We start from the raw sequence: 12,500 nt of genomic DNA on the forward strand, positions 1-12,500 counted from the left end.
CAGTTTCTATAGCCTGTTTGGGCTATAAACGCTAAGCTAATAGAAGGTGCTAAGCTAACCAAATTTTTAGGAGAAGCTGACATAATACTATACACACACACACACACACACACACACACACACACACACATACACACTTGTATTAACTTTTGACGCGGGAGAGAAGACTTCCTGTTTGCTCGACGCTACTCAGCACCTTCATCGATTAAAACTTCCGCCCTGGACAAAGATGGCCACCACGACCTCGCTTCCTGCTGTCAGCCTCACACACACACACACACACACAGCAAAAAAAACATTTTTCTCGTTCTCTGCAAAAAACATATATCAGCACTGTGGGTTTTTTTTTTTTTTTTGCCTGCGTGTGAATCTGCTAGTGGTGACTGATTAGTCGCCTAGTTCACACAGACACACACACAAGCCCCTCCCACTCGCCCACCTGCTGGCCCAGAACTCTCAGCGTTAGATTTACGAGCGTCGCCTCCTCTCTCCTGACTCAGCACACATTTGTCTTGGAGCTAGCAGCAGCTAGCGCAGCAGCTAGCGCAGCTGGCTACACCGGCGCCCCCGTCTGGAGAGCTGGAGCCAACCTACCTGCCCATCCACCCACCCACCCACCCACCCAGGTGCGGGGGCATTATTTATTATCTCCACCGCTCTGCAGATGGCGCCCCGCTCCTCGCACAAAATTAGCTGCGGCGTCGTTAATAGCTAATTTTTGCTTACCCAGCTTTTGTAAATAACTGTAAATTGTAAATTACATTGAACAGGTTCTGCTGCAGGTTCAGTTTTCTTAGCTTCAAGTTCTCTCTGATGCTAACAGAGAAATATAAGAGAAAGATGCATAGTTTGTTGTTGTTTTTCTCTTTGAATCAGGCCTTTAAAATAACTATGATCTTAATTTTTATCAATCTTAGAATGGAACCAAAGAAGGACACGTTGAAGTGAAATTGTTTTGCATCGTAGCATACACCATGCATGCGTAACGGAAAAACTACACACACGCAAACGGAGAGTCATTTGCGTGTATCTCGCTCCGAAGAGCGGATATGCAGCCTACCTTTGATTAGCTTTAGCGATAGCTCGCCAACAGGACAACATGTTACAGTAAACGCCGATGCAGATATTATAACTCCGTGCAAAACACATGCTTCAAGTAAATCATGAATTGTTTACACAGGTCCGCGACGACGATACAAAGAAACACAATATATCTCATTACATCATCGGCATATTGATCAAATCGAATCGTCCCAGTAGATTTGAGACGCTGCTGCAAAGTCGTAGAAAGGAAACCAAATAGCAACTGCGGAAAAAAGGAGTTTTCTGCTGTGCTGTCCTTCATTTCATTAGCGTTAGCGTTAGCTGCTGATTGGATGCAAATTGGGATGATGAGTGGTTCTCTTCATCAGCGGCCAATCAGCTCGTCCCTCGGTGGCGGGCGAATTAAATCAATGGAGAGGAGGAGGAGGAGGAACAGAAGAAGAAGAAGAAGAAGCCGCTGATTGGATGATTGTGTTCTGGTGGAATCTCGTCCCTCCGGAGAGAGAGAGAGAGAGAGGGAGAGAGAGAGAGAGGGAGGGAGAGAGAGAGAGAGAGAGAGAGAGAGAGAGAGAGAGAGAGAGAGAGAGGTGACAGATGTTCCTGTTGGCTTTGATTCATTGACAAGATTGATGAGTCGCTGCGTCTGAATCCCGAGTCAGCAGATCAGCAGGATGGTCACATGATGACCGTGATGATGATCACCAGAGCACCACCAACCACACCTGCGGGGGGTGAGGGGGTGGTTGTAGTGGAGGTAGGAAGGAAAGAGGAGAGGAAGGGAGGAAGGGTGGAGGGGAGGAACGAGGGAAGACAGGAAGGAGGGGAGGAGAGGAAGGGAGGAAGAAAGGAATGAAGGAAGCGTGGAGAGGGAGGAGAGGAAGGAGGGATGGTGTGAGGAAGGAAGGAAGGAAGGAGGTGGGGAGGAAGGAAGAGAGCCAAGGAAGGAGGTGAAATGGACGCTACAGGGGGACAGAGAGAGAGAAAGAAAGAGTGGAAGGAGGTGGAGGAAGAGAGGGAAAGGGGAAGAGAGGAAGGAGGGAGGAGGGGAAGGAAGGAAGGAAGAGAGGAGGGAAGGAAGGAAAAAGGAGACGAAGGAGGGGAGGAAGGAAGAAAGGAAAAGAGGAGAGAAGGAAGGAGGGGAGGAATGGAAGGAGGGACGCTTGTGAGGAAGGGAGGAGGTGCAGCGGGTACGGGGGGGAGGACGCAGAGGGAGGGAGGAGGACGGGAAGGAGGTGGAGGAGCCGAAGATGGACTTTGACCTTTGGAAACAGGAACACTGGTGCCTCTGACTCAGCACTCTCACACACACACACACACACACACACACACACACACACACACACACACACACACAGCTGGTGTCTTCCTGCTGATGTTAGATGGTTTTCTGGCCTCCTTGTGTAGCAGCTGGCCCGCCACACACACACACACACACACACACACACATTGGTCATTCTAATGGAAAGTGTGTGTGTGTGTGTGTGTAAAATGTGTATGAATATATACACATATTTATGAAACTGATCTCATATATATGATATAAAAAAAATTCAGGGAAATAAAGCCGACATTCTGACACGAAGTCGGAGTCACTGGAGCCATTACTCAATGTTTCACTCTTCATTACACACACACACACACACATACACCCAGCTCCACTACATTAACCAATGAGTTGGCATTTAGACGACCAATGGGGCGGCTAATCTAGCGCCCCCGCTGTCGGGACAGATGTGCCTGTGTGTGTGTGTGTGTGTGTGTGTGTGTGTGTGTGTGTGTGTGTGTGTGTGTGTGTGTGTCTGGGTGGTCCAAAGCAGGCACTTCTCGGTCCACTGTCCTCTCTGAGAGGATAAACGAGAATGTGTGTGTGCGTGTGTGTCTCAGGTGCGCTGCCGCTGTGCCCCTGAGCCAGGCAGCAGTGCGCTCTTTAGTTGTTTTTTTGTTGTTTTTTGGGGTGGGGGGTGGGAGACGACAAAACAAAAGTTGCTAAGTTGTTTTGTTTTTTTAAAAGGAAGAGGGCGGAACCTGAGAAAGCTCCGCCCCTATGAGATGATGTCTGAAGCACCCTGGTGTCTAGAGAGAGAGAGTGATAGAGAGAGAGAGAGATTGGTTGATCAATAGTGTCTGCAACGGCCAGAGAGGGGGTTTTCCTCACACACACACACATACACACACACACACACACACACACACACACACACACACACACACACAAACAAAAAACACACACACACATTCACGTTTATCTGCCCACTGAGGACAACGGATGTAATAGTGCCTTTCAGGGACCACCCAGACACACACACACACACACACACACACACACACTAATGGTGCAGCGGCTGATTGAGTGTCAGATTTCCATCCGCCTCGTCTGATTGGATTAAGCCCAAGCGGCCAATCAGGCGAAGGCCTGGTGGCCTCCATGGCAACAGAATGCAAAGGTAATCAGAGCTGCTGCTGCTGCTGCTGCTGCTGTGTATGTGTGTGTGTGTCTGTGTGTCTGTGTGCATGCATGTTGCTGCTGCAGTAGCTCCACAGCGCCCTCTGTTTGCACTGGTGATACCTGCAGGTAGTAGCAGAGGGCACCAGCTTCCCCTTCCTCCTCCTCCTTCTCCTCCTCCTCTTCTTCCTCCTCCACTCTGTCCTCATCCTCCTTCTTCTTCGTTTTTGACTTTTTATGCCATTAAAGACACATTTCTTTAAGCAGCTAGCAAGCCACGCTAAAACTCACAGTGTCTTTGTGTGTCTCCCTCTGACAGTGTGTGTTAGCCGCTGCCGCTGCTGCCAGATAGACACGACGGTCGGACTGGGCCAGGTGTGGTGGAGGACCAGGAAGACCTGCTACCAGATTGTGGAGCACAGCTGGTTTGAGTCCTTCATCATCTTCATGATCCTGCTGAGCTCCGGAGCTCTGGTCAGTCAGCTGGTCGCACACAATACACATGCACACACACACACCCTTCACTGTGAGTTTTAGTGTAGTTTGCTTGCAGCTTCCATATCCTTTCCTAGCATTAAAGCTAACGGGAGGCAATGGAAACAGCTCCCTTAGCTTTAATGCTAAGCTAATAGAAGGTGCTAAGCGAACAGAACACACACACACACCCTTCACTGTGAGTTTTAGCGTAGTTTGCTAGCAGCTTACATATCCTTTCCTAGCATTAAAGCTAACGGGAGGCAATGGAAACAGCTCCCTTTGCTTTAATGCTAAGCTAATGGAAGGTGTTAAGAACACATACGACACATAACTTGGCAGTACGCTGTATTTTCTTGAATGCGTTGAACTAATTTCCTGTTCTGTAAGCATAGCATGAGTTATAACTAAATTTGCAAATTAGCTAGGCAGCTGTATTATGCACAAAATAGCCACCAAAATAATTATCTTCGAATTCACAGAAAAACTCTCTTATAAACAACAAATAATACATTATCATTGAAGGAAAGAACATGTGAAAAGATTACATACCGACGATGCTTCGTATGGCATGAGTCGTAAACAGATGTATCCAGATGGAAACAGGCAGCTGGACGAGCTATTTTCTTTTCCCTTTCTTCACCATCATGGATGTATATGAAGAATTGTATAACGGACTGGCAATATTGCGTTTGGCCAATTTTTCCCAGTGGCCACTCAAGGTACCGCAGCAAAAAAATCCCATGGGCTGTGTGACATGTCCAAAAGTGACGTTCTCCAGGATCGTTCTAATTGGCCAAAAGATCGCATGAGTTACAGAGGCACGATGGAAAGTGACACTACTCCGCATGCTCTATTGGCCCATCAATGTGGAAGTCAAAAACTTTTTCCGGTTATGCGATGGCCGAGCAACACAGGGCCTTGTCTAGCTGCTTTCGCCTCCGCGAGCTAACACGGCAGGAGAAGGCTCCGTGTTAGCCCTCCACGAGCTAACGTGGCGCCTCGTCTGGCTGCGTGAGCAAAGCCACCTTGCGTTGTGTCTTAAGTCAGGGTCTGCATCCTTAGTCGGCTGGGTCCTCCGTCGGCCGGTGAGTCCTTTGGAGTACCCGGCCGACATAGGACGAACCCAAACCCCGCCTCCCCGGTAACCAAATGGGACGGTCTAGCCTTTTTATAGCATCAAGCTAGCGATTACTCAGCATTAACAGTCACATATTTTAACTGAGTTTTGGGGTTTCGGTTTAACATATATGACGTTGGATGTTCTAATAAGTAAAAACCCTACGGTAAAAAACGAAATATTTTATGTGAAATTTAAATACTTAAATGTACATGTCGTGTCTTTGCCAGTAGGTGCCGCCATTTCAGCTGACTTCCCAGGATCCTAGGACGCTTTGCAGCAGCACGCAAAGCGTCCTGGGATACGGGAGGCGGCAAAGGATAGTAGCGGTGCATCCTGTGAATCAGCTAAAATGAGGACCCAATTGAAGGGTCGATTTGGAGCACCCTTCGAATTTTAGTGAATTGGGTCGGACCTTCGGGCAGTGCTGTGATGTAACTGGCCGTCAAATGCAGGCTTCGAAGGATGCAAACCCTGAATTGAGACACAGCCATAGACACACACACACACACACAAACAACACAAACCAGTTCTGGCATGGCCCCCAATGTGTGGCTCTCTGCTGCCCCCCGCAGGCCTTTGAGGACATCTACATCGAGCAGCGGCGGGTGGTCAAGGTGGTGCTGGAGTTTGCTGACAAGATCTTCACCTACATCTTCATCCTGGAGATGCTGCTCAAGTGGCTGGCCTACGGCTTCAGGAAGTACTTCACCAACTACTGGTGCTGGCTCGACTTCCTCATTGTTGATGTGAGTCACATGACCACAGTCGCTCTTTTCTTTTTTCTTACTGTTTGTATTAAAAAAAAAAATATTATAATAATTCATTTTTGTAATTTTATTGTATATCTCTTTATTATATTCTTATATTTGATATTTAGATTATTTTATTATTTAAAAATGAATGATTTTTAAATTAATGATGATTTTTGTTTTGTATATTTATATTTTTTGTTTACCTCCTTTTTATATTTTCATTAAATATTTGTTATATTTTTTGTCTTTGTATTATTTTATTTTTTACGATTTAATGAATTTAAAAAATTAATGTATTATCAATTTTGTATTATCATTTATTTGTTTAAAAACATTTTTTTTAATTATTATTATTTATTTATTTATTTTTAATGTTCTGATATTATTTTATGTTTTACTATGTTGCTATTTTATCTAAATAATTAATTTTTATTGTAATATTTTTATACTATATATTTTTTAATTTCATATTATCATAATATTTATTTCAATTATTATTGTTTTTTAAATTATTATTTTATAGTCGTTTTTATATTTTTATAATTTTATAAACAATATCTATGTATTTTTATAAGGAGGGGTGAGGCAGGCGTCTGCAGGGTCACACACGCACACACGCACACACAAACACTCTCACTCTCTTTCTCGCCTACAGCTGCCGTAATGGACGGCATAAATAACAGGGACGAGAGACACTGAGAGAGAGAGAAAGAGAGAGAGAGAGAGGGAGGGAGAGGGACTGCTGACAGCCTGGAGTCAAGCTATAGCTTTTTAACCTTTGTGCACACACGCACACACAGACACACAAACACACACACACACACACACACACAGACCCAACTGAATGTCAATGTAAAGGAGAAGTTGTTAATATTTACGTCTTTTATTTTGGAGCCTGTGTGTAAACAGGAAGTGCTGCGACTGGTGGTAGCTAAGCTAACCACTAACAGTCCCTTGTCCTCCACCAGGCTAGTAATAGCTAAGCTAATTGCTAACTTTCCTCCCCCTGTCCTCCACCTGGTTTCGCACGTTAGGCTGGTGGCAGCTAAGCTAAGCACTAATACCCGCTCCTCCACCAGGTGTTGCTAGTTAGCCTGGTTGCTAACACTAGGCTGGTGGTAGCTAAGCTAGCCGCTAACTGTTCTCCCCCTGTCCTCCACCAGGAGGAGACTAGTTAGCCTGGTGGCAGCTAAGCTAAACGCTAACATCCTCTCCACCTCTTCTCCACCAGGTGTCGCTAGATGGCCTGGTGACCAACACCAGGCTAGTGGTAGCTAAGCTAACCGCTAACACCCTTTTCTCCCTCCCTCCATCAGGTGTCACTAGTCAGCCTGGTGACCAACACCAGGCTTGTTGTACCTAAAGCTAACCAATAACTGTTTTGTCTGCTCCACCAGGAGGAGACCAGTTAGCCTGATGGCAGCTAAGCTAAACGCTAACATCCTCTCCACCTCTTCTCCACCAGGTGTCGCTAGTTAGCCTTGTGGCTAACACCCTGGGCTACTCGGACTTCGCAGCCATCAAATCACTGCGGACGCTGCGGGCGCTGCGGCCGCTGCGAGCGCTGTCCCGCTTCGAGGGCATGAGGGTAAGAGAAGGGTGCAGGGGGGTGACTCACTGGACCACCACTAGGGCGGCGCCACATGCTCACCAACACCCACATCGTCAATCAGTGTGTCGCAGTTGTTGCTGCAGCCAATCCACTCTCGGTTCCAATTCTTTGGCGTCTCCGCAACTTTCTGCTTTTTTACCCGGTAACATCATCCTGGCTCGACTCCCCCCCACCCCCACCCCCCTTACAGTTTCCTGCTCTCTGATTGGCTGCTCTCTCTCATCTCACTCAGATGAATCAGAAATGCGTTTTTTTCTTTTCTCCTACTCCTCCTCTTCAAGCAAGGGAGGACGGGGGGGAAAAACATGTTTTTGTCCCCGACCAATCAGAGTTGGCCCTTCCCCCCTCCTTAGGCCCCGCCCAATCCTTCTTGGTAGGCCACTCCTCCTCCTACACCGTTACACAAGAGAGGGAGGCAAAGCTCTGTCGTTCCGACTCACAGCCAGGACTGCTGAGTCTCAGAGAACCCATCATGCCGTCCTCCTCTCCTCATCCTCCTTCCTCGCACATTGTGGCTGTGATGCGATTAGTCCTGCGTGTCACTTTAAGAAATACACAAATAAATAAATAAATGAGTAAGTCAGTAAGTAAGTAAGCGACTTGAGCGCTGCTCACTCAGCAGCTGGACCAGTGTCTGTGATTTTGTGTGTGTGTGTGTGCGTACGTGTGTGTGGTTGTGACATGAGCTGACACTGCAAGTGCTCTGAGGGGGAATTATACCCCCTCCTCCACACCGCCCTCCAACCTCCCCAAAAATGCAAACTCTTAAGAAAAAAAGAACTGACCACAGACTTGAAATGACTTCATTCCTCCCCACCAGCAGGGGGCGGCTTGACTTTACACTGAACGACTGAAACAAAGAGTTTCATGATGATAGTGAACGATTTTCTTGAATGGTGAATTCATGGGTGTGAAATTAGTACAATAATATCATAAATAATAAGAATTAGAGATGCACTGACCAGTATCGCGTATCAATATCAGTATAGATACGTTATACCAGTATTGGGCATCGATGCCGATACCAGTCTCTGGTGTTGATACCAATACCAGTATAGTGTAATGATACCGATGCCAGTATCACGTAACGATACTGATACCACTATCACGTAACGATACTGATACCAGTGTCACCTAATGATACTGATAGTTGTCTCGGGTATCGATACCAATACCAGTATCGTGTAATGATCACGATGCCAGTATCACGTAACGATACTGATACCACTATCACGTAACGATACTGATACCAGTGTCACGTAACAATACTGATACCAGTGTCACGTAACGATACTGATACCAGTGTCACGTTATGATACTGATACCAGTGTCACGTTATGATACTGATACCAGTGTCACGTAATGATACTGATACCAGTGTTACGTAACGATACTGATACCAGTGTCACGTTATGATACTGATACCAGTGTCACGTAATGATACTGATACTAGTCTCGGGTATCGATACCAATACCAGTATCACGTATTGATACTGTTACCAGTATTGTGTAATGATACCGATGCCAGTATTACATAACGATACTGATACCAGTGTCACGTATCGATACTGATACTAGTCTCGGGTATCGATACCAATACTAGTATCACATATTGATACCGATTCCAGTATTGTGTAATGATACTGATATCAGTATCGTATTGGTACCAATACCTGGGTTGTGTGTGTGTGTGTGTGTGTGTGTGTGTGTGTGTGTGTGTGTGTGTGTGTGTGTGTGTGTGTGTGTGTGTGTGTGTGTGTGTGTGTGAGCTGGTTTACATTCCTCCCTCCAGCAGGGGACTCCCTAACTCTGACTCTGTGTGTGTGTGTAGGTGGTGGTGAACGCCCTTATCGGCGCTATCCCCTCCATCATGAACGTGCTGCTGGTCTGCCTCATCTTTTGGCTCATCTTCAGCATCATGGGCGTGAACCTGTTTGCGGGGAAGTTCGGCCGCTGCGTGGATGCGACGGGGCGCCCCCATCCGGCCACCCTGGTCAACAACCGCTCGCAGTGCCTGGCGCTCAACGATTCGTCGCTGTACTACTGGACCAAGGTCAAGGTCAACTTCGACAACGTGGGCGCTGGATATCTGGCGCTGCTGCAAGTGGTGAGGGGAGGGGTTGTCAGCGGGAGGTGAAGGGGGGAGGGGAAGGGCCGCCAGGGCCACCGCCGGGGATTGTGGGACGCCGCCGCAGCGATGAGAATGTCACATATATATAAACCACACTGACACACACCCACACACATATGTATGCATATATATGTATATAAATGTATATATATATGTATATATATATATATATATATATATACACACATATATACACGTGTATATATTAATATATATACATACACATATGCATACATACATACATATAAGTCGATATATATGTGAATATATCACATATAATATCACATGTACGTGACACAAACAACACACATATATACAGTATATGTCCATATGTGTATCAATATGTATGTATACATGTATATATATATATATATATATATATATATATATATATATATATATATGTATACGTATATATATATATATATATACATATATATATATATATATGTATATATATATATGTATATATATATATGTATATATGTATATATATATATATATATATATATGTATATATATGTACATACTGCATATTAATATGTTAAGTCTGGATAACAGGATTTCTAGAAGTTTCTGGAAAAAGAGAGAACGGGTCCACATTCACACATGGGGAGGGAGGGAGGAAGTACATTTAAGGGCATACTGAAGAAAGAGCAGTGGCGTTTCCATGGATTCGTCGGTCTGTTTTTCCGTCCGTCCGTCTGCTTTGAGAAGTCGCTCAGCTCCGGAAGGTGCTGGAAGCGTTTGTGGTCGTTGCCGTGGCAACTGGGGACAAAGTGAGGAGAGGAAACACTCTGCTGGTCGCAAACAACGTCACACACAGCGGAGGGAGTCCCGCGTTAGCCTCCACGAGCTAACGTAGCCAGACGAGGCTCTGCATTAGCCTCTACAAGTTAACATAGCCAGACGAGGCCCTGCGCTAACCTTCACGAGCTAATGCAGAGCATTGTCTGGCTGAGTTATCCTCCACGAGCTAACACAGAGCATTGTCTTGCTGCTTTAACCTCCACGAGCTAACACAGGGCCTTGTCTGGCTGCATTAGCCCCAATGAGCTAACACAGAGCATTGTCTTGCTGCTTTAACCTCCACGAGCTAATACAGTGCCTTGTCTGGCTGTGTGAGACATTGTTAGCCGCCACGAGCTAACACAGAGCATTGTCTGGCTGCATTAGCATTTCCGAGCTAACATAGGGCCTTGTCTAGCTGCTTTTGCCTCCACAAGCTAACACAGCAGGACAAGGCTCTATGTTAGCCTCCACGAGCTAACACAGAGCCTCACCTGGCTGCGTGAGCTCCCACGAGCTAACGCAGGGCCTCGTCCGGCTGTGTTAGCTGCCATGAGTTAACGTAGCCAGACGAAGCTCTGTGTCAGCCTCCATGAGCTAACGCAGAGCCTCCACGGGCTAATACAGAGCCTTTTCCTGCTGCTTGACACATCGTTAGCCACCGCGAGCTAACGTTACCTAGTGCTGATTATGTCATGGTTGTTGTGGTTGCAGGCCACGTTCAAAGGCTGGATGGAGATCATGTACGCGGCGGTGGACTCCAGAGCGGTATGTCTTCCCCCACCACCAGACACACAAACGTCCAGTGACAAGCGAACGCATCACAGGTTTCAAAATGGAAACCTGTGGTGAAGAGGAGGAGCTAATCAGTGTGTGTGTATATGTGCGCTCTCCAGGTGGAGGAGCAGCCCATCAAGGAGGTCAACCTATACATGTACCTCTACTTTGTCATCTTCATCATCTTCGGCTCTTTCTTCACCCTCAACCTCTTCATCGGCGTCATCATCGACAACTTCAACCAGCAAAAGAGGAAGATGAGTTTCCACCAAACTCCCAACACTACCTCTGTTCCGTCTGCTTCTGTAGTTTGGTGTAAAATGAGCGTGTGTGTGTGTGTGTCTGTGTGCACTTAGGGGGGCAGGACATCTTCATGACAGAGGAGCAGAAGAAATACTACAATGCCATGAAAAAGCTGGGCTCCAAGAAGCCCCAGAAGCCCATCCCCCGCCCTCTGGTAACGAGCTTGCTTGTTTCTTCTTCTTTATTTTCTTCAATTATTTTCTGGGCAATAGGACAACACAGTGTGCATCCATTGTTAATATAGCAGTTCAAAAGGGTTTAGTATTGATATATATAATAATAACATATACTACAATTATCAGATAGAGAAAACGGTAATAATTACGCATGCACTGATACTGATACCAGTATTGGGTATCGGTAGCAATACCAGTATCGGGTAGCAGTAGCAACACCAGTATCGGGTATCAGTAGCAACACCAGTATCGGGTATCGGTAGCAATACCACTATCAAGTATCGGTAGCAATACCAGTATCGGGTATCAGTAGTAACACCAGTATCGGGTATCAGTAGCAACACCAGTATCGGTATCGGTAGCAATACCAGTATCAGGTATCGGTAGCAATACCAGTATCGGATATCATTAACAATGCCAGTATCAAGTATCGGTAGTAATACCAGAATCAAGTATTAGTAGCAATACCAGTATTAAGTAACGGTAGCAATACCACTGTTGGGTATCATCCGATACCAGTATGAGTATCTGTACCCATACCAAGGTTAAGTACTCATAAAATACGTACCGATACAACAATATTGATACCACTGTACATTCATGTGCAACTGGTATCAATCAATATGGTGTTAATTGTGTGTTTGTACTGCAGGGAAACTTGTTCTGGAAAAACTTAGAATAACCTAATAATTAATTAGGAATAATCTACACACATCTACTGCAAACTACAAACATATTATATATTGGAAAATAATGGATGGTTGCTAGCCCGTTTGCCTAGCCGCTAGTCATCACCACGTGACCAGGAAGTTCTCCCCCTCCCCCTCCAGAACTCAGTGCAGGGCTTCTTCTTCGACCTGACGGGGCGGCAGGCCT

The 12,500-nt window shown here is 46.0% G+C and overlaps 1 protein-coding gene across 1 annotated transcript in view; it reads left to right on the forward strand.

The window, feature by feature from the left end:
- The window catches only part of scn5lab (sodium channel, voltage gated, type V-like, alpha b), a 79,183-nt gene that overhangs the window by 57,582 nt on the left and 9,101 nt on the right, over positions 1-12,500 (forward strand). Inside the window, exons 23-30 of the mRNA XM_076043132.1 lie at positions 3,807-3,961; positions 5,657-5,830; positions 7,302-7,424; positions 9,280-9,555; positions 11,083-11,136; positions 11,265-11,406; positions 11,502-11,602; positions 12,455-12,500. The exon at positions 12,455-12,500 is cut by the window's right edge and continues 225 nt beyond it. Of these exons, the coding sequence (XP_075899247.1) occupies positions 3,807-3,961; positions 5,657-5,830; positions 7,302-7,424; positions 9,280-9,555; positions 11,083-11,136; positions 11,265-11,406; positions 11,502-11,602; positions 12,455-12,500 (1,071 nt within the window). The remainder of the gene's footprint in view (positions 1-3,806; positions 3,962-5,656; positions 5,831-7,301; positions 7,425-9,279; positions 9,556-11,082; positions 11,137-11,264; positions 11,407-11,501; positions 11,603-12,454) is intronic.

This window comes from Nelusetta ayraudi, unplaced genomic scaffold (genome assembly GCF_046127955.1).
Source record: "Nelusetta ayraudi isolate G7.1 ecotype Tasmania unplaced genomic scaffold, CSIRO-AGI_Nayr_v1 ptg000073l, whole genome shotgun sequence".
In the NCBI taxonomy this organism is placed as follows: Eukaryota; Metazoa; Chordata; class Actinopteri; order Tetraodontiformes; family Monacanthidae; genus Nelusetta; species Nelusetta ayraudi.